General features: G+C 43.8%; 1 protein-coding gene across 1 annotated transcript in view; it reads left to right on the forward strand.

Annotated features, from left to right (window-relative positions):
• LOC144948360 (potassium channel subfamily T member 2-like) overlaps positions 1–15099 on the forward strand; it is a 226558-nt gene extending 211459 nt beyond the window's left edge. The window contains exons 27-28 of the mRNA XM_078877787.1: positions 4838–4922; positions 11751–15099. Coding sequence (XP_078733913.1) covers positions 4838–4922; positions 11751–11874 — 209 coding nt within the window. The 3' untranslated portion in view covers positions 11875–15099. The remainder of the gene's footprint in view (positions 1–4837; positions 4923–11750) is intronic.
• Positions 15100–23633: the final 8534 nt, after the last annotated feature.

Below are 23633 nucleotides of genomic sequence, written 5' to 3' on the forward strand. Positions count from 1 at the left end.
CAAGTTGCAGGGTCCCGTTCACCGCTGAATCTCGAAACGCGCAAGCGGTTAGCGTTACTATTATTTAGAGAGGCGTAGTAGCGCAGTTGACATTGTACTCACCGCGGCGAACTCTCGCGACACGACCGCACTTTTCTGATAACTGGCGCCAAACTGCCACACACCTTGTGGGAGCCTCGGTGCGTCTTGCGACCCGAAGACATGCCGATAAAGGAATTGGAAGAGATACTGATGATGTACACGTACGTCATTAAAAGTCCAGCATCTCTAAATTCCAATCAATCTCATTACAGTGCTTTTACAGTGGCGCAGTCAGTGGCCAACGCACAACACTGTGAACTCGCCGAGCAGAGTTCGATTGCCAGCCACGGTTAATATCAGTGGTGAGTGGTGTCTAAACCGGTCATGGGCATCCCATTTCATCAACCTGCACTGAATTGCATGGTGACGCAGGTCAAACATTCAGCAAAATATCTCAATGTAGGCCCACAGAACTTGGGAAATTGTTGGCGTCAGTTTCAGGCTGCCTATCTGCTCGTCTGTGTTGCGCGCATCTAAATCTGCGTAAACTGCACGTTGGAAATTTGTAACGCTAACTTGTTTATATTTTACTTTAAAGGTGTGGGGATGCCTTCATTCTGAAATATATTGACAAAGGGCTGCTGCTTTGGAGAGGTGTGGACTCGAGTCATGTGACTTGGACTCGAGTCAGACTCGAGTCATGAATTTGATGACTTGCGACTCGACTTGGACTTGCATAACAATGACTTTGTCCCACCTCTGAGATGTGGACTCGAGTCATGTGACTTGGACTCGAGTCAGACTCGAGTCATGAATTTGATGACTTGCGACTCGACTTGGACTTGCATAACAATGACTTTGTCCCACCTCTGAGATGTGGACTCGAGTCATGTGACTTGGACTCGAGTCAGACTCGAGTCATGAATTTGATGACTTGCGACTCGACTTGGACTTGCATAACAATGACTTTGTCCCACCTATGAGATGTGGACTCGAGTCTTGTGACTTGGACTCGAGTCAGACTCGAGTCATGAATTTGATGACTTGCGACTCGACTTGGACTTGCATAACAATGACTTTGTCCCACCTATGAGATGTGGACTCGAGTCATGTGACTTGGACTCGAGTCAGACTCGAGTCATGAATTTGATGACTTGCGACTCGACTTGGACTTGCATAACAATGACTTTGTCCCACCTCTGAGATGTGGACTCGAGTCATGTGACTTGGACTCGAGTCAGACTCGAGTCATGAATTTGATGACTTGCGACTCGACTTGGACTTGCATAACAATGACTTTGTCCCACCTCTGAGATGTGGACTCGAGTCATGTGACTTGGACTCGAGTCAGACTCGAGTCATGAATTTGATGACTTGCGACTCGACTTGGACTTGCATAACAATGACTTTGTCCCACCTCTGCTGCTTTGTATTGGGATAGAGCGCTTGGACTCGCGATCCAAGGAGGACAAATGTGTATGCCGTTCAGCCTGTCACCGCTCTGGAGTGAATACAATTGATGCAACGCTTTCAACGATGGTTAGCCATGGAAATAAGATATTTCCTTCACTGGCGACTAATGGCGATAACCACCACTTCACTTAGCTCTTCAGGAGGAAGACGCGTTGGCTGTTATCATTGTCCGTGGTATTCCCGTGCAATTATTATTTGGTCATGCAACACGCAACACACAAACTCACACCCAGACATACACCCACGCTCGACTCCTGTTCCATACGTTCGCCATCCTCCCTTGACCAATGCCACACCTAAGATGGGAACTGTTTGCCCAATTGTATGGGCTACTACACTCAGTGTTGGGAGGCTCAGTGTTACAAAGTAATCAACGTCATTCTTAATGACGTTTCAAAAGTAGCGGAACATTATCCCATATCTGGCTTTTTGAAAGTAATGTTACGTAATCCGATTAAATTGGCTACATTTACAATCACTTGCTTCTATGTATATACATATGTTCGGTCTAACTTTGGCAGATTTGATATTTTGCTTCATTGGGAAAAGCCATGGAGCAATTACCCCTCATTGGAAGACGAATGGCAACTTGCAGGTCATTGCTGCTTTCCACTTGTGCCACACAGGGACAGCTGCCAATGGGAGGTCCCCTTTTTGTTAGACTTCCACAGGGCATCTTGAGATGTACCACATGGGAGCAAAATACAGAAAAATTTTAAGTGACGATGATGATGATATACGTTAGTTAGATTGAACATCATAAGTGTTGGCTTTGGAGCATCGCCCATTAGCTCAAATATTTCACGCTGCCGTTCGCATGTGACAGGCGCACGGAGGCTGCTCGCTTCATGGCAGGCGTAATTCAAGAAGGCACGCGCGACCGCCGCTTGTTCCTGTACCACCTTTCTGACATAATTCATCTTTTTTGTTCTGTTTGCCCCCCCGCCCCAACTGTAGAGGATATTGTTAATATAACTGCCTCTGATGTGATGAATCGTGTAAACCTGGGATACCTGAAAGGTACAGTAAATGTCCAGCGTTGAATGTTCTCACGCCTCCGCAGCCTCCGCGGTTGTTTTGCGGTTTCTCTCAAGTATGCAGTGCGACGATTCCTATCGCTCCTCTGCCTGCCTCAAAATAACGTGTCGATTGTTTGTCGACCGTCAGTCCTATCCACGCTGTGTTCACGTGTCCTTCTTGCTCCTCTGCACTCCCTTCCTCCTTCCCTTCCTCCAAAAACAAAAGGTCATTAAAAAGTTAAAGTTGCCTTCAATTGCTGTCTTTTTTTCGAAAGCCCATCAGCCTGGGCTCACAAACACTAACCAAACATCGCCGGCAACCTGCTTTAGGCAACAGCAAGCTGTTGTGTGCATATACCCAGCACCAATGTACCACTGGTAGCACCTGACATTGCAGCCCCACTGTGCAATAATTATGGCAATTAGTACCCCTCGTTGTGAAAATGCTGTCTTGTCTCAGGGCTAGCAAACTGTGCTCTACGCATCGCAGCGCAGCATCCACATTTAGCATTTTGCGAGACCCAAGTCCGTTGTGTTCGAGTGGCGTTGGCGTTAGCTTCGATCGTTCGCTGTCAGCGTTTTCAGGTATTCATCAGGCTCCTCCTGAATTCGTCCACTGGCTCGCTCGCTCGCTTGCTCACTCCATCAGCCTCGGCACGGACGTGTACACACGTTGCCTATCAACTCCCCGCCACAGAAGAAAAAATACGGGCATTGGCGTTTGGCGATTGTTAGCGAGCAACACCCCCGAAATAATTATTTTTCTCCAACCAAGAATATCTCCTTAAATGTTCTCCTTGATTTCATTGAATCTAGAGCATTAACTGGCACAACCGTTGCCGTTAGCCTTGAATAAAAAAAATACACCCATATGTATATCGGACAAATGTAAAATATTTCATTTGCAATTGACAGGACAATTTAAAAAAAACGTACAAAGCAACGTCAGCTTCGATTTGCTCAAAAAAAAAATCCAAGCGTAACATCGTTGTTGGGACGTTGCTTGCATTTCAATGACCTGGCGATCTCCCACAGGTGCGTGCTGTAGAGGGTGTCACCCTGGTATTGTCCACGAAATTACCAGCTCCCCCCTCGACGCAGGAGTGCATTTGCGTATGTCTGTTGAACTTCTTTCGCGCCGTACGTCGGCAGAACGGTAGAGGGAACGGCTCGCAATACCAATGTTACGAGTTCAAATCCTGATTGAGGCTTTACCCAGCCCATCATCCCTCCACGGTTGATAGAAATTGGTACTGCCTTGTGGAAAAGTCAATCGTGGTGGTATTGTGGATAGACTCGCCCCTGCCATGGGAATGTGGAATTGTCACCACTGGCTCAGGGATGTGAGCGGGAGTGAGCACCGCCTAGAACCTCACGTAAGCAGCAGGGAACCACTCGTTTCAGTTTATGACGATGCACAACCTTCGTCGGCTGTCTGAAACAATATTTGACAAAATTAAAGAAGGAATTGAAGAGCAACCTTTAAATGAATGATGATCTTATGATTCATAGTTTATTTTCATAATTAATTGGCCGTGTCAGGGGGAGGAGGTTTTACGACGCACAATTTTGCTTATGCTACCTGAAGATCGATTATGAATCATAAATGAAAGCCTTGTTAGAACGATGACCTTATTTATGTTTGCAAATGTCGGCTGCAAGTCCTTCGCATGATCTGCCCTGCTGCAATTAGTCAGCACTCGTTTTCATAAATCTACCCCTTCTAGAAATGTAAACAAACAAAAATATTTTTTTCATGTTGATTTGTTTTTTTTGTTATCTCTCCTATTAAAGTTGTCTTGTTCCATTATTAATGTCCCCGGACATGTTTTGTCCTACAAAGATGCGGAGTCATGTTACGTACGCTGTGGAGGGGAGTAGCTTGGGTCCGTTTTTGTTTTTCTTCCAATCTAATGGCATTCATCACGTGAGATTTATAGGGACTCTGACTGCACGACTTTCAATCGCAAGGTTGGAAGTTCCAATTCCCACCTCATTGTCAGCTCATTCAATCATCCATCTGAGGTTGGAAAACGAAAAGTACCACTTTGTGAAAAATCATTTGTGGTTGTCCTCTGGACAGACTCGAATCTGCCATAGGAACGAGGAATTTCCACCACTGGCTCAGAACCTAAAAACAGTGAAGAGCAGCGCCTAATGCTTACTCGAGCTAAGAGGCAAACTTTCGACTTTGATCAGTGTTTACAACAACGGCGAATTATCACTTGCTTTGGCACTGCAGTAATGTGACGAATGTAGTAGCTTCTTAAACGGTCACGTAGCAGTGCTGTACAATAACGGCTCGTGTGAATGCCACCTTGCAGATGAGATCAACGACCAGCAGAACACGCTGTCATACGTGCTCATCAACCCCCCTCCCGACGTGAGGCTGGAACTCAACGACATCGTGTGAGTAACCTCGCCCAGTGAAACACCACCACGTGAATGTGTACGGCGCACAGGGGGTGCCGTGTACGACCCAGCGGACGTGGAATGTTGGACCAACGTTCAGACAACGTTGGTCCAGTGGCCCAGCGTTCACTGGGATGTGTGCAGCGAGTACAACATTCTTTGGCATGTGTAGTGACGGGTACTGCAAGATCTGACCATGTCCGTCCGGTGCTCGCTGAGCTGCATTGGCTTTCGGTTTGCCGAACTAATACATTATAAAGTCGCGCTCCTGGCAATGCTTGCTGCAATTGAAGCACAATACCTTGCTGATCTCGTCAAGGAACATAAACCATCACGCAAACTCTAACCTATCCTCGCAGCAGCTTTCGGCTAGCCATCAAACAAAGACGGTCACTGCATCGCACGCTTTCAGATGCGCTTCGGTGGCCGTCTGGAATCAACTCTTTCTTTCGGTATTCGAAAGCCACCGGAGATACGCACTTTTTAATTTACGTTGAAAACTAATTTCTTTAGAACCGCTTTTTTGTGTTTAGTTTGTTGTCCTTCCCCCGCGCCTCCGATTAGCACGGTTACGCACGGTGTCAATGAAATTCAACACACCGTAGTAGATACGTGCGTGTCATATACCAGCGTCTGCTGAAACATTACCGCGTGACTTGGAACGTGCACGTGGGTGGGAAGCACACATTCAGACGCTGCCTCCACATGTAAAATACCATACTCTCCAGATTATGATGACTGACTTATTTCCCCAGTGTTTTCATGCAAAAATTGGAGGGGGCGGGGGGGAAGGGGGTGCATCTTGTAATCCGAGGAATGCATTGGTCTTCTGGGATGCATGTGTGAATCGAATTGTTCATAACAATCATAACACTCATTCATCATACTGAGTTCTCCTGGCAATACCTTGAGCACGCAGGTTACAGAGGACATTGCCAGCTGTTCAAAATCATATTCGAGAAGATATCTCCTCCCGATTACAGCGCAATCATCTTCTGGAAGATAGTGACTTCTCCGTAGGACCGAATTCTCCCAATTTATAAAACACTTATTTTCAAAGCGACCCTAAAAATGCGAGGGTGGGTCTTTTTACCTTCCGGAGCATCTTATAATCCGCACAACACTGCACACGTTATGTAACAGCATATCGGGAAACGCTACCTCCGTACCTCGTACATGCTGCGCATTTGCTAAATTGAAAACTAAAATTCTTCTGAAATTGAAAACTCACTTCTTCAGAACTCCACCTCCGATTAGCAAAATAAGTTCTACATACGTACATGCAATGCATGTGTCTCATATATTTTTTCATCACACTTTACATTGCGGCGATGAACAGACACTTGTGCGAGGAAGGAGTCATACATTCCTTTGATCGCGATTTTAGCTTGCCTGCCCGACCCATTAAGTGATGCATAATAAAGGGGGGCAGGAGAGAAATTGACATGGAATAACTCCTCTCTGGCAGTGCTCAGAATATAGATTTTCGTCACCGGATTCCTGTCTCCCCAAATTTGTTGAGCTCCGCAGCTCTTCACGATGGAAATAAGAGTTGAAGCGGTTGTGGATTGTTCACACGGTGGCCACCGACACGCTCAGACCTATCGCAATTGAACACCATCCCCCTCTCTGTCCATTGTGTTGGCGTGTGCAGCAGCAACCGCGTCCAAGCCGTCGTTCAATTTTTTTGGCCCCCCCCTCCCGACCCCCCTCCCTCCCGATACGTTCCATTCATTGGCTACCACATTCTGATGAGCCCCCCCCCTCTCCTCCCCCCTTCAACTTGCTTATAAGGGATTACATCTTGAATCATTGCCTCACTTGATGCAGCTAATTCGGCTGTGACGGTCCCACCTGATGACGGAGACTTGTGTTGCCTCCGAAACGTCGTGATTTTTTTTATTTTTTTTTATTTTCATTAATTTTGATGTTTTACCTACGTGACTTTACCGAAAAAACCTAAGAATACCATCCATGTGCCAGGCACCTCCAAAACTGTTGAGATCAATCAAATTAATTTGACGGATCAATCATAATAATAACGTGTAAAACATAAGAAGAGGTTTTACCCTTTCTGGCAATAAAACAGGAGTTGTGTGAAGATGTTCGAACACCAAATGTATCCGTTTTGCAAGGAATCAGGTCTGCATTAACCACACGTACTTGTGGTGAACATGCAAACAAACATGATCTGATGAATAAATATTCCATTGTCTTTGAAACTGCACCAGACAGCCTTCTTTATTGCCTAGTCTCACCAGTGTCAGACCAGAGAACGCCAAAAGGCGAACAGCACAAAGACAATGCACGTCTCAGAGCATTTACAGCTCGTAATATAATCATAATAATGAACTCAGTTTTATAAAGCGCCTTTCAAATTAGCAATGTCAAAGCGCCGTTCATGCAGAGGGGAATCGGCCGTCCCAGGTGTGACCCCCCACCCACAGCCTCAGCCTCCCCCGCAAGGTGTGTTGGAGAGTACATCGGCAGCATTTACAATTTGAGTAAGACGTTTCGCTGGTAATGCCATCCAGCATCATCTGGCGATTTGCCCGGCTGAAGTAGTAACTAATTGGCGTTTTGTTCACGTGACAAATCCCTTACTAATTGGATGCGTCGGGTCGTGGAGGGTTACGTCACAACATTTATACTTACGCGATCTAACCCAAAAAAGCCTTTATTATTAATAATATTGGTCGTGAAAGCCTACGTGTTATATTGAAATCTCGTTTTCGACATGTATTCTCAACTGAGGCAGTAAAGCCACCACCGCCCGCTCGTTCCCCCGCACCCATACCGCCCCCCTTGTAGAAAGTAAAGTTGAAAGCTTATTGTTGCTACCCGCGGGCATACAGATATGTCAAGGTCATGGCCGGTGAAGTCTGAGTACAAGATTAACGACGTAGTTTATATGACCTTGCCAAAGCGTACACTTTATGTAGTTTGCACATTTTCAGTGCTCAATGAAATTAAACAATCGCAAGAAATTGTATTTGTCTTAACGGCGCGATTTAAAAATCACAACATTGCAATTTAATTACGATACTTTAAAAAAAGTTAAAGAAAATAAACGAAACAATCAAGATTTATTAACAATTCGGTACAACGTTTTGCTGGTAGTTACAACCAGCATCATCAGGCAGTTTTTCAGAATCAGGAAAATGTCCTCCAGTCTCGGGCCTTAAATGATGCCGATTATAGCTACCAGCAAAACATTAAATGTTCTTCTTCTTGGTCCTTTCGGTAAAGTCACGTAGAAGGGAAATAAAAAAACATAACATTAAATAATTATCACGACGTTTCGGCCACAACGCAAGCAGCCGTCCTCAGGTGAAGAACAGGTCTGTCGGAAAGACAGTGTCTGAAAATGTATTTTATTATTTCCCTTCTACGTGACTTTACCAAAAGAACCAAGAAGATGAATCCCTGCAGTCACGAAAGCTTTAAATCGAAAATTAAATGTTCTTGATTGCTGTATAACATACTGGTGGTGCTGCTGCAGCAATAGTAAATATGCACATTTGTTCATCACGTGACAAATGTATTCATTGGCTGTGTCTGGTGGAGGGTTTTTGACACACAATCTACGTATCCAATCTGACCCAAACATGAATTATTAATCGTAATATTGCTCGCGAAAGATTAGGCGTGTTAAATTTACTGTAAAAAAATATATTTGTAGTTAGCACGATTATAAATTTACGTATTAAAATTAGTTGTAATTATAATAATACAAAATACGCTAAAATCTAAATAACAAATGTAAGAATATGTTGCGTTAATGTTGAAGTTGCCTGGAAACTGATATCTGAAGAATAATTTCTCCAGCCATTGCAGCCCCCTTGCTGTGTGCCTTTGAAAGTTTACAATATTTTTGCATTCATATGCAAATTAAACCACTATGCATGCACACATTTGATGATTGGCAATCACAGAAGGCTGCACCGTGGGGAGCTGTGAGCACGGGAGTTTTAGAAATGCTGATTTAGAGAAATCAAATAAACCCTAAAGATTTGGACAATGAATGTGCTCCAGACCAAACGTAATTCAATGCATTAAATTATGGTGAAATTTGGCTAATATTACGGTGTATTTATATTTGATACGCTCTAATGTGTTATTTACTTTGGGGATTTTAGCAAATTAACCACGAAACTGCACATCAGATGGCACATTTGAAATATGAAAAAAGGCAAAAATACTCTTATATAAGCGCACAACTTTATCTATCTGTGATGAACGCTGCACTTTCCGTCGTTCCAAATAAATGAAAAACTGAAACTTTTCATGCAGGGGGCGCTGCAAAGCTACACGCCCCCTGCATGAACGACGGAGGCGCAGGGACCGACGTTCGATCACGTTGGAATCGATCTGCAGACGGCGGTCTTCTCGCACGGCCAGCAGCTCTGTGTCGCCTTATCTCGATCCCGCAATCCCAAACAGGTGAAAGTCCGCATCGAACTGAACCCCCAGCAAGGCCATCTACTTAACGACGAGAGAAAATTCACACGAAATGTCGTTTTCAATTAAGTCTTCCAGATGTAAAATTATATAAGCTTTTAATGAAGAAATACAATGATCTAATTCAATACATAATACAATTCAAACATGTTTCATTTTATAACTTCAAAACGGAGCATCAGGTGCTTGCGTGAATGCGTCGTTCGTGTGCAATTTTTTTGTGACTTTCCTGGCCGAAGGCCGTACATGGTTGTTCGGGGGCGCCACAGTACGTTAAGATTGTGAGATGCGGTTTTATCGAGATGCTTTATAAATACAACTCTGGAGATTGCCGAATGCCTCACAAATCAGAAGACTGAGCTGACAGCACATAATATCCTGGGTTTTAAGTTGGGATTAAGCCATTTTTGAGTTGATGGTATCAGCCTGGTCACTGATGTGACTGCGCCACAAAAAAAAACGTATATTTTGTTTTCATTTAAATTTGAAAATAAAAAGTCCCCCATCTCTCAGAGTCTAACATATAGTTTTCTTCGCTAGGTGAACATTTTTAGAGCAGGGAATGTGGAGAAGAGCACCACCCAGTATGCAGGAGGTCGTGAGTTCGATCCCAACCCTGACGCCTGCATATTTGGAGTTTGCATGCTCTCCCTGTGGCCGCGTGGATTGCTTTTTGGGTCCTCCAATTTGTCCCTCGACATTTGTAAACATCCGTTGAGAGAATTTCGCTGCGATACATTTCCACGTGATAAGCTACTTCATTGAGCTATATAGATATTTCTGAAAAAAAACAGCAGTATAGCTCAGTGGGTCTTACCTGATCAAATAAAAATAAGTTCGTTTTAGTTGTGTAATAATAAAATAAATAATATTAAATTACATTGATGAAGCACATCTCTATAAGCTACTCAATGTGCTATATACATCATAATAAAAAAAACACAGACCATGGGAAGAAAAACCTAAGAAGACTAATAGACGCTACATCATAGAACCACCGAATTGAAGACAGAGTGAACGTTTCTTTAGGCAGGTTTCAGACACCACAGTTGTGTCCGAATTTACAAAGTCTCGGTGAGGCGTTGCGCAGCATAGCAGAAGGCACCACCGCCCATTGTGTGGAGGAGCTGCGTCCAGGGAATTCCACAGGGAACCAAGCCACCCTCAGTACGGAGGAGATGTCACTTGAAGGGATTTCAGAAGTACTTTTGCACGGTGTTTGATGTTTCTTTGATCTATCTTCCATGGTCAGTCAACACTTGTGAATTCAAGTGCACTTGAATTAGCTTCTGCTCTCGGTAAAGTACGGCTGAAGTTTGTTGCAAAAGTGGTGTTTCTATTACGCTCCAAGTTATTAATTTATATATTTAAAAACATTTCCAATAAATATTTTTTGAGTGAAAAGTCAAGACCGTGTTGCAAAAAAAAAAATGCGACGTTAAATTAAATGTCGTTCCTGCCTACATTTTACATTGTAATGTTTAGAGGTGAGTTTCCACTCGTGGAAAAGTGGTTGGTTCGAATTCCTAATTGATATTTCTTCGTAACATGGCATGATGACAATAGCACAATTACTGTACAATTGAGAGAAACATTTATTAAAATTGCATGTAAAATTAATGTGGTGGTAATAAGTAGAGGTGGGAATAATTAATCCGGCCCCTAAACTCCCCAACAATGTGATGAATTATCTTGATTCAGGGTCGTGAATCAACTCAAGGACTCATTCTATTTTAAACAGTGGTGAATGTTATCACCTCTAGTGGCCGTGGGGTATATGTGACCACAATCGTCCGCGATAGGATTGTGAGCGTCGTGTTCGCATTGCATATCGGGCCCAGCAGGCACTGCTTGGGAGAGCCTCTGTTTGCAGCGTGTCTTTTCTCCTCGTCTCTATTGTACAGCTACCTGATTCTGTTACATTAAATAAATTGAACAGTTTTTTTTTATTTCACCACTGAGCTATATAGCTCTTTTTCAGAAGCGACCTGGGCACAAATGATAGCGCAAAGTAGCTTATCACGTGGAAATGTAGAGCAGCCAAAATTCTCTCAATGCATGTTTCTAAATGTGAAGGGGAAAAACCGGAGGACCCAGAAAAAAATCCACAAGACCACGGGGAGAACATGCAAACTCCAAATATATAGGTGTCAGGGTCGGGATCAAACCCACGACCTCCTGTATACCTGGCGAGGGAGTTAACATCTCGCCATATAGTAGCCAAAGGAGCATTTATAATGTGAACACAATCGTAAGTAATACGATTGCGAGCATTGTGTTCGCACAGCATATCGGGCCCGGCTGGCACCGCTTGGGAGCGCCTCTGATTGCCGCGTGTCTTTGCTCCTCATCTCTTGCGCACAGCTACCTGATCCGGCCGGACCCCCTGGCGAACGTGTCAAGCAGCACAGGCTCGTGCAGCAACAGAGACGACATCAACGCCCAGCTGGACGGGGGCCTCGGCTTCAGGGATGAGACGAAGCTGTAGGCGTAAGAGCCTCCAGCACCCCCCCCCCAACTCCACGACTGCCACGTTGCCACGTGGGGGATTCAACATCATTGACGCGGCACTATTTATTTTGTAAAAAGGTTCTGGGAGACACAAGCATTCGCAGGGAAGGTGCATGGCACCCTAACTCTGTGTGTGTGTGTGTGTGCGTCATGTGGGGCCCCCCTTTGAGTGTGGGCCGTACATGATGTGGGCAGTTTGGTGTGATGCGTCTGGGTGCACCAGACACACTGTGTTCAGTTGTCCTTCCCCCGCACCTCCGATTAGCATGATTGGCTACGCACGGTGTGAAAGAAGTTCAACATACATACATGACACCACGCGAGACAGCTGGAGAAACAAAAAAACGAGACCTGTTAGGAGCTACCATTAGCTACAGCCTTGCTTTGTGCGGATAAAAAACAACAACATTGCTGTGTAGGCATTCACGGCCGTGCTGCATGGGTCTACGGTGTGTTTTTGAGTTCGGCGTCTTGTTCGGCATCGATCCCTGTCTGACATTTCGCTCCACGCGAGAGCTTCGTCATTTCAACTCGTTGAAGAAGCCCTCGGCATGTGTTGAGTGAACTGTCAGACATCGTGCCAGTCAGTACGTGGTACGAACCAAAAGCACATCGGGAGATATAGAGAAAAAACTAAACAAATAACTTCATTTGCTTAGCGCGGCTAAGCAAATGAAGTTTACACACTATACCCCTGACTGTATGCCGTTTAGAGGAAAATCCACACACACACACTTAAAGCATAGTTTAATTTAAAACGTCAAAAAAATTTATACTTATATAAAATCACTCAGCGTGGGTATTGTTTGTTTACACATCTTCTGTGGGACTCTGCCCTGGGTATTGAAGGCGTGCACGTAATAATGATTGGCGTCTGTGTCTGCCGTACAACACAGGGTGCGACTGCCCCCTCCTGCAGTCTAGAGATATTACTACCACTGTGTATTGCCATTGAGAAAATTCAGTTCCCATAGGCTGTGAAATTGTGGCAAATGTTTACAGCATGAACGAGGAGGTACTGCAAACCGCACAAACGATACTACTGTCCATAACTTCTGCTTGTGTTAATGAGTCACATTATTGTCCCAAAGATGAATGGCAAATATAAGCAGCTCCCCAAATATAAATGTAAGTAAAGTATCCTGTACACAAATCATTATTTGGTCATTAAACATGCAGGTGGTCAATGCGTGACAGATTTCAAACTTACCATGAAGTCTGCTTGGTTCTTTCGGTAAAGTCACGTAGAAGGGAAATAATAAAATAATAAAAATAAAACATAATAAAATTCTCACGACGTTTCGGCCACAATGCAAGCAGCCGTCCTCAGGCGAAGAACAGGGCTGTCGGAAAGACAGTGTAATGTAGGCCGGCTGGGCTATCCGATTATTTCAGTATTCGACTACTCCACAGATTATCAGGTGCATTACTCGACTAATCTGACAACATGAATGTCGTATAAACGGGTGAGCGTTGGTGGTTTGCTGCCTTCAGGAGTCAGGATGTGGGGGCAGACACCAATTTAAAATGGGCACCGAACAATTCACCACAAAAAAGTAGTTGCTTAAAGCATCACTCGATTATAATCAACTCTTCGACGAATTGTCCCCAGCTTTATAACGTAGCATATATTCAATTCCTACGAACGCCAAGGCACACACGTTTCTGCTACAGTAGCCAAAGGAGCGTTTATAACGGCTGCCTGGTATGACGACGAGAAAGGGGGGCTCTTGTCCCTGGAGGATTGTGGCAGCAACTCTTGTGTGACTAGAGCCCATCACTGGACAGCCTCTCAAGGCCCCGTGGCCAATTAAACGTACGATTAATTTCAATGACTACAACCTTATATTTGTGCTCGCGCCAATCCGTACGGGCAATTTCTGCATACATATTTTTTTGGGAATCCTCACAAAAAAACGAATGTTTGTCTTCTGAACCAACGCACGCTTCCGCTGTATAAAGTTGCACTCAATTTTATCCAGATCACCCGAGCATGGGCTTAACCCCATTTTATTGTCAATATTAACCTTGCTGGTGTCACCAATTTCAATGTCGAAGAGTCAACAGCATTTCAAATTGGCAATTAGTCAAGCTATAAGGTCATGAATACACTTGATGCCTCCATGAATAATGTGGAGAAGCGAATAGTGGGCTCTGTTTATTATCATTTTACACTACGGTGCGCTTAATTTAATTCAGGTGCAGTCTTTTCTTCACTCATATTTCCACGTGAGGTGTAAACATAATGCAGTTAGCCTTGGCTAGCGGGAGATAGGAATGTACTCCGCATGGCATATATTGACTTGCTTGTGCAATTGCCAGCATGTTGTTCGCATACAAATCATATCGTCGTGCCGAGTAAATTGCTGTGTACTATACAACACAGACATTGTTTTTGAGCATTAATTTCAAATATTTTAATACACCGCAGCATACACATTACAACTTGGCTTCTATGAATTGCAAAAAGCTTTGTATGAAGAGATTAAGCATAAACAAATCTCAATTTCATTGCCTGCTACAGTTTCAAATAGACAATGCAATCAAATGCATTTTTAGGTACAGTAATAAAATGTGATTTTCTTTCAATTGATTTCTTACGTTTATTTTTGTGTTGCAGACAAATGTTGATGTTTCGGGATTTGACAGGGCATTATCAACATGCACATGCAAATAATACAGAAAATTATCCTGGCTCCATTGCATTCCCTACCAGGTGGAGCACCCCCACTGTTTAGAGATTGAGCATTTCAGCTCTTGAGCACGGCAGGGAATAGAGGCAAAGATTATATCCATTAAGCTACTTTGTCAATAAACTATCCATGCACTTAGTGGAATTATCTGTCTTTTAAGTCCACACCTGCAGAGCAGCTGCTCTCGCGATTTGAGTAACAGTGTGGAGTGAACCCCCGAAACTCTTAATAAGCACCTTGGAAGTTAGCCGTGTGGCTCAAAGTTCGGAGCGCTGAGCTGGTACTGCTGAGATCTGGGCAGTCACTTGCGATTGAATCGGGTTCTCTCTCAGGTGTTGGGAGTTTGATGGGTTCAGCCTGGTCAATAATGATTCTAGATTTGAAGTTTTCGTGACTGCAAGGATTCATACTCTTTGCTTTTTTTTGGTAAAGTCACGTAGGTAAAAAAATAAGTAAATGATAAACAACTAAATTAAATCACGACGTTTCGGAGGCAACACAAGCTTCCGTCTTCAGGCGGAACTGTTACAGTTATTTTGGCTGTAATGGTTTCACCTGAAGACGGAAGCTTGTATTGCCTCTGAAACGTCGTGATTTAATTTAGTTGTTTTTCATTTATTTATTTTCTTACCTATGTGACTTTACCGAAAAAAACAAAGAGAATGGTCAATAATGACTTTTTAAAAAACCTCACCATACAACATTTGATTCTGCACTCAATTGTGCCAGTTTCCAGATTTGAGAATTAAACATTAGTTTGACTTTGATACTCTGTAGCATGGAACTTGGGAAAGTCCTACCCCGTAGTGTGGATACGAGGTTTTATGAGATCATTAAAGTAGTCACGTGATAACTCCTCCTGCAGGCCATTATCTAATACTTCTCGCAGACAATTGCAAATTCATGATTTATCTCACAGCATGATGCCCATAAGGCAATTGAGATGTTTTTATATATCAAATGTGGTCATAATAAGTCGAGGTGGAATGATTAAACCATCCCATCCACCATTGAGCTGATGAATTGTCACTAATCAGGGTTACGATTGAATAAAAAAAATATGTATTCTGCTTGAAATATAACTTATGCAGTTAATACAATCATTTAATCTGCATATCATAAATATATAAGAAAATAATACACTTACATTTGAGGATAATTCCACTAAAACTGAACAAAATGGAAATATTTCAAATTATCGAGTAAGAACAAGATGACATAATACGTCCTTGAACGGAATTGTGACCCTGAATCATGGAAATTCATCAAATTACTGGGAAAGTGAATCACATGCCAAATATCACACAGGAATAAGCATGAGTCTTGTATCCCATCATGTAAGCAGTCAAATCAAGAATATTACCGAAAAATAAAACGTATCTCAAATGTAAAGTTATTTATTTCATAGCCTATGAAAAAATCACCCAGGTTTGAGCCTGACATGAGATCTAGGAAGCTAAACAGAGCTGAACCTGGATATTGCTTGAATGGGCGACCACCAAGAATATATGATGGATTGTCACATCTCGGTGGCAAGATATAAACTCCTTCACCTTGTATGCAGGAGGTCGTGGGTTCGATCCTGACCCTGACAACTGTATACAGATAGTCCCCGAGTTACGATGGTCCGACGATATTTCGATCTTACGATGGCGATAGCGTTACGACAAATTTGTAAAATATTCTAAATTTCGCGCGACAGGCAAACGCAGCAGCGCACGAGGTACGATGCTGTACGTTGGGACGCTGCCGGGATGTATGCATCTCCCGCCTTGTGTGATACAGATAGGATTGTTTTCTGAAAAAACGTTCTATTAAATTGCAGTTCATATAGGTAGGCTAAGAATTGACCTTGTTTTTTACTTTACATTTTACTGTGCAATAGAGTATTGTAATTAAAAAATACATACAGTATATAGTTTATACAGTACGGTACTGTAAATTGCTGTTTTGCTAAATTATCACCATTCTTTAAGACTTCTGGGTAGGCTAGGCCATCTTCGACTTATGATATGTTTGACTTACGATGGGGTCGTCGTAACGCATCTCCATCGTAAGTAGAGGACTACCTGTATATGGTGTTGGTATGTCTCTCTCTCTATCGTCACGTGGATTTTTCACCGTGTCCTCCGTTTTTTTCCTCTACATTTAAAAACCAACATGCGTTTGGAATATTTGGCTGATATAAATTTCCACATGATGAGCCAATTCATTGAGCTATAATTTTTGGCCAGGTCGCTTCTAAAAAAGAGCAATATAGCTCAGTGGGCCTTAACTTGGTAAACAAAAAAGTAATTTAACAATTTTAAATATACAAATTTGCCATAGGCAGTTGCGGTGTTACCTGGCTGTCAGCAGACGGCATTGCACCCATACCGTCCTCTGCTTCCATGTCAATGCCCCTCGCACTATGCCAACCCACACTGATCAGCAGAGCGAAGTAATGTCAAATAATACCCTCCACGATCGACAGACTTAGCATGAGCAGGCCTTCATCCAGCCATAAATTGACAAAAGGGTTGCACGTATTATATATATATATCTAATTCAGCTCAAGCCTCCTGCAAATCACTTCTGTGTGGTCAACCTCCACTCTCAATACCTCCCGTCTCCCCACCCCGTGTGAAGACAGAGGCGTCGAGGCCCCTGTGAAACATTTACTCTTTATTTTACATTTCCTGACCCTTTGGTCCAGTTTTTCCATTAATTTCCCATACTTTCCCTCTTCCTATTATTTATCTTCTCTCGTCTTTCCCATTCATTGTAATGTTCCCATGCTTTATATCCTTGGCTCTAATCCTCTTGCCGTGGTGTTACACAGGTAAAACGTTTGCTACTACTGTACATGTTATTTTACAGATATAACCTAGGGGCTGCAATTGTTACAATTGTTACAATTACAGCGCAATTATTAAGGTACACTGAAAGTGGTAGAGAGAGGTAGCTTTTTCCTGCTAGACTCACAATGCAGCAGCGTTCCACCCTCACTCAGCTGCTAAAAGCTTTAGCCACAACATTGAAAGTGCTGTAATCTCTACTCTGTTTGCAGGGATATTCCTGTTATCGTAAAGTGTTGTGAAAAGGAACGGCATGTTGCCAAAAGAGTTGCTATGCTACACCCAGCAGGTGAATTTAAAGTTCACGACTCACGTGCGATATCACGGTTTAGGTCGGAGATAAGGGATTTTGTTCTACTGTGAAAATGCGAATTGAGAAAAAAAAAATGATGAATGAACGTGGCCAACAAGTCGTGTGATACCACCACACGCTACGGAGGCTTCACTGACAGCAAAGTCTGTCTCAGCAGGTCAATGGGTCACATTTTAAGAGGAGTGCTGTATGTCGCAACAGATTGCTGGGATTTGCCAAAATGGTGTGCTGTCACTCTACAGGGTGATCCAGATGTATTGTAAGCCCCAATTAATTGATCCCCACCCAACATTGTTTGTTCCTTTGCATATCCATTCATGTTTAAAATAACCTTTAAACAAATATCTGTATAGTTGATTATATTTGGGTCACACGACATTTGGACCACCCTGTAAATTTAGATGTATGGGCAAAATGTTCCGATTTGAAAGATACTATTTATATACCACATTTTTTAAGTACCCCCCCACCCTCATCTGTCCACCCAGCAGTATGAATGGGTGCACAGTGAATCGGCAGGTCGTGTGTGGTTGTGCAACGTGTGTTGGGTGTTTGGCCATCTCAGAAGAGTAGGCCACATAACCGTCTAGAAGGGGGCCCTCAAGCCTTCTCCTGCTCGCAGTGGTGTGAGACAGCAATTGAAGGATTCATACTCTTAGTTCTTTCGGTAAAGTCACGTAGGTAAAAAAAAAATCTGGCTGTGACGGTCCCACCTGATGACGGAGACTTGTGTTGCCTCCGAAACGTCGTGATTTTATTGTTTTATTTTTTATTAATTTGTATTTCTTTTTTTTTACCTACGTGACTTTACCGAAAGAACTAAGGGTATGAGTAGCAATTGAAGGGCTGCACCCATTTATATAATCACAGAAAAGCACAAGGGTATCCATTTACCACACGCCCCCTATCAACTCTGTAGTGTATTTGTCTTCAGATTTAAAACGAATTAGTCCTGGATCAATTTTGGCCCTGGTCCAGTTATCCCATACGTTCAAAACGTACATGCTCAATTGCTGAATTGTATAAAAGCATGATGAAAATTTAAAAAAATGTATGAGCCAATCCTGCATGTTTACAAACATTTACAAAACAGTGCCTGTGATAGAATATATTTAAAGAAAAGTGTTTGGTAAATCTTCGTGATGTAATATATTGCAAAAGGTATACATGAAATTGTGCCAGTCCATACGCATATGTATATATGATATAAATGGTCCTTACAAACTTGTGAATGCGCTAACATAGTGACTCAGTAAATAACACGAAACATATACATAATGTATTAAGCTCGAATTAACTGACGTTTGTAATCTATAAGACCGAGTTTCACCATTTTATACTTTTCCTACGTTGAAACTGAACCCTCCTAAGCAAATAAAATGATTCCTTACTTTGTGTGAGCTCTTATGTGTCTTGTTTTAAATCATCAGCAATGGACACTCCACACTGCTTTTTGAAGGCTTCCCCAAACCACCTCCATCTATCGCGATCCTACAAATTAATAATCCACCTAGCACTTGCACACTAGCCAATTTCATCGACCCATCTCCTGGGGAGACGTACTCTTCGACGAATTTCATTAACTTGGCTGCCACTTCGTCATTATTTTTGACAAGTACATTTTTTAATAGTTGTGCACTCTTTATATTCCCTGCACCCCCTGATCCCAAGTTTCAACTGGAAATGATTTGTCAGAAGAGTCTCTTACACTTTCCCCCCATAAAATGCCATTACAGCTCTGGCCAGTATCCCTTCTTTCACCAGAGGCCTGAGCACATAACAAACCATAGCAACAACTCCATAAAGCATACCACGAAGTGATTTCCGTATGGTCCTAAATAGCGAAGTGCAAAACGCACAACATCAGGGAGAATGGCAGCCCTAAAGTGGTTGCGAAAGATTACATCATAACTCCTACACCAGCCAATCATCCACCAGGATAATCCACATGCAACACGACAGCCGTGGCCATACAAGTCCCTATGCGATATGACCACCATGGTATCACAGCTGGGCTGTGACTGAGGTAAGTTGCATATTGTTAAAGTTGCATATCTGTTATTCGAGGTTGCCATTCATGTCAGGAGCTGTGGAATACAGGTCTGGTTAACTGGTTACAGCTCCAGCCGCCATGGGGAGTGGACAGTTCTCCACTCAGGGCAGGAAATTGACAAACAAAATATTAAAGGGGGCCGTGAGAGCATGGAGGCAAGGTGTGGGAAGCTATGAGTCCCCAAGCTGTTGTGGGTTTTCTTTCCCCTCAATAGGTAAAGAATGGTGGTGGTGGTGGCTTACGCCCCCACCAAAGGTGGACATCAGTGGAGGAATGCAGGCAAAGTTGATGAGATACATTCTATTACCGCCTGTCCCAGGTGCTGGCTAAAGTGGCTCCTCAGGATAGTCATCCTGTTGGGTGACTTTAATGCCTGGGTAGGTCATAAGACAGGGACCTGGGTCACAGTGATTGGAAGGCATGGGCCAGATCAACTCAATAACAATGGTAAGATGCTGCTCGACTTATATGCAGCCCATGGGCTTGTAATCACCAACACGCCATTCCGGCATCGGCACATCCACATATTATGGAAGCATGCAGGGTCTAAGCAAGAACATCTGCGAATGCGAGCCCATGTCCTTGACACCAGGACCAATCATGGAGATGATCTGCCCACTGACCATCATCTTGTCATCTATAAGATGTGCCTGCTATACTTCCACGGTGGTGGTGAGTGTCCACCTAGGACTCCATTCAATTCCACAACAGCCTGGTCTTGGCTAGTGGATGAAGGTTGCAAGCCACCACTTGCCCAAGTAGCTTGTTTGACTGGATAGGAGGGGCTAATTGGGTGCGGGACAGGCTATGCATTGGCTTATTTGGTATAGAAAGATGTGGGGCTGAGCTGACTTGTCGACGAAGGATGCTACTGCGGAGTTGGATGCAGTTGCCCTCCAACAGCGAGCGGAACACCGGATGGTAAAAAAAATCAGCAAGTTGGCACAGTAGGGCGCACAGCTGGTGCACTTACCAGTCAACCCATGACACCATGACCAGGTGCACTTCACGAAGCCTCAAAGTGCACCTGGCCTGGCACAGGCGCCGTGGTAATGTCACCACCACTTAGTGTTGAATGGCGGGTGTTGTGTTTTTGTGTGCAATTGTGGTCACTCATTGTGCCCCTACCGACAGGCATCATGACTCAATGTTACATTTACTTTTCAGTTTATTTTATTGTTAGATTCAAATGTACAATATTTCTTCATGTTTACGAGTTGTTGAACCGTAACACATTTCATAACACTTGGACCGTATGACCATTTAAATACGGTACATGATTGTGTGTTCCAACTTACGGAGCCGTTCGACTTACGAACGAGTCCCAGGAACGAATTGTGTTCGTAAGTCGAAGACTGTCCGGGGCGGGTGGGGGGGGATTTCATAAACAGGCGCGGTTCGTCCACTAGGGGCGTTGAGGCGACGCCACACCAAGCAGCTGGAGATGAGAAATTCTTCTTCTAATAAAACATACTTTTCTATAAATCGGTTTCAAAAAAATAAAACATGATTCTTTCAACGTGAAATGCCTAATGAAGCTAACATTTAAGTTTCACTTTACCCGCTTCCGCATACGGGTTACATGACAGATATGACGTCACGGCTCACTTGCCGTGCAAACTATATGCATTATTGTGCCCCCCCCCCAAAAAAAAAATATACAAAAGTCTATTTTTCTAATTTTTGCATGGTGTCTAGTCTGGGAAGTACCCACATGGCCAATTTAAAGTTTGTTGCATGTCGGGAAGTACGCTAAACATTTTGAACAAACACACATTCACAAATTTCCCTTTTATATATAGATTTCAATTCAATATAATATTCTGAACATCTGCAGTTATAGTTAGACGTTGAATATTTTCAAGTTAATTTTATGCAAAATTTCAGCTTTCCAAAGCCTCTTTTTAAATACACGTTTTCTCCTACATCAGAGTGCAGCACCACATTAAATACGCACTACAGTAACAATAGTTTAAAGTGATTTGAAGCATGTTTTATTTTGAAAATGGAAATATGGTTTTGGGGGGGGGAGGCAGAGCTTTGTGATGTCATATTTGAGGGTCTGACTTTTTGTGACGCCGTGTGACGAGGGGGGGGGGGGGTTAAAAAATCGACCAAAATCGCGTGACGTCATTTATGGACGGCCCCTTAATAATTATCACGAACGGGTCACATCACTCCACATGAAGCAATAATCAATAAGCAGAACATTATGTTCCATTGAATATTTCAGATGTACTGCAATACACCCGTCCTTGGACAGGCTATAGGCTAGTTTATAAATACCTACCGTTGGTAGAACAGGACCCTGCGGGGTGGGCTGGTAGGAATAATACTTAGTACCGGTACAGGGATATCGACCGGGTATAGAGGAGTTAAAGAAAAAATTATCGTATACAAATAAGGCGATTAAATGTATCTCGTCTCTGTGTTAATAAGCCTCCCGCACTAGGCCTCGCGAAGCCTGCCGCACTAGGCCTCACGAAGCCTACTGCACTAGGCCTCGCGAAGCCTTCTCTGCAGTAGACTTAGCGAAGCCTTCTGCACTAGGCCTCGCGAAGCCTCTGCAGTAGGCCTCGCGAAGCCGTGCTTTTCATGCACAAATAAGGCGATTCAATGTATCTCGTCTGTGTTAATAAGCCTCCCGCACTAGGCCTCACGAAGCCTGCCGCACTAGGCCTCGCGAAGCCTACTGCACTAGGCCTCGCGAAACCTTCTCTGCAGTAGACTTAGCGACGCCTTCTGCACTAGGCCTCGCGAAGCCTCTGCAGTAGGCCTCGCGAAGCCGCGCTTTTCATGCACAAATAAGGCGATTAAATGTATCTCGTCTCTGTGTTAATAAATGTCTCTTGTCTCTATGTTAAAAAACGTGCTACGTTTCAGTAAAGTATTTTTTTAAATAAACGTGCTGCGTTTCAGTAAAGTAATTTTGAAGCGAAGTTTAAAGTTTTGCCGTGATGCGCCGGAAGCGACGGCCATCTTATTTAATTCACAGATCGCAGGGGGAGCAGGCGGCCATCTTGTCGGACAGGGTCATGCCAAGTGTTTGCAGTAGGGGGCGATGTTGATAGACGGACGGACACATTAATCTATTGGTGGTCTGGTCCACTTCGTTCCTACCCATATAACGCATTTATATCACTTCCACGCCAATAACACGGACGGGGTTTTTCTTAATTAGAACACCGTACTTTCAGAGGTCACTCACAACAGCCCCACCTAGTGGCAATGTCACGAGCCGCCACTAACACCGACTTTATGGCTATTTAAATAGGTTCACACGATTGTGTTCCAACTTACGGAACCGCTCGACTTACGCACGAGCGTCAGGAACGAATTATGTCCGTAAGTCGAGGAATGTCCGTAAGTGGGTGAACATTTGTGGAATTAAGGGCTTGGCTCCACGTGTTCAAACGTGGAGCTCCCGCAACAATGAATGGACCACCCCCCCACACACACGTGGGGGTGATCGCGCCCGTCTCTGCCAAATGGCAATGCGATACCAACATCCGCCCAATTCGCCACGAAGTTGACGCTAACGACACCGCGTCGTCTTGTGCCAGGCCAGGTGCACTTCGAGGCTCCGCGCGTTCAAGTGTCGAATGGCTTCGCTGAGAAGGAGTGATGGAGGCTAGGTCTCGGGACAGCAACACAACGCAGCCCCGGGCACATCAGGTTGGCTGACTGCGACGTGACCGTCAGATTACACCACCAAAGCTTGCACCACCATCGCCGCCACCACCACCGACCAATGCCCATCCCAACAACTCGCGGGTCGATAAAATCGCCGGCGCGTGCGTGGGGAAGCCGCCGTGACGTTGGCGGTCGTCGTCATCGGTG

Source organism: Lampetra fluviatilis, chromosome 49 (genome assembly GCF_964198595.1).
Source record: "Lampetra fluviatilis chromosome 49, kcLamFluv1.1, whole genome shotgun sequence".
In the NCBI taxonomy this organism is placed as follows: domain Eukaryota; kingdom Metazoa; phylum Chordata; class Hyperoartia; order Petromyzontiformes; family Petromyzontidae; genus Lampetra; species Lampetra fluviatilis.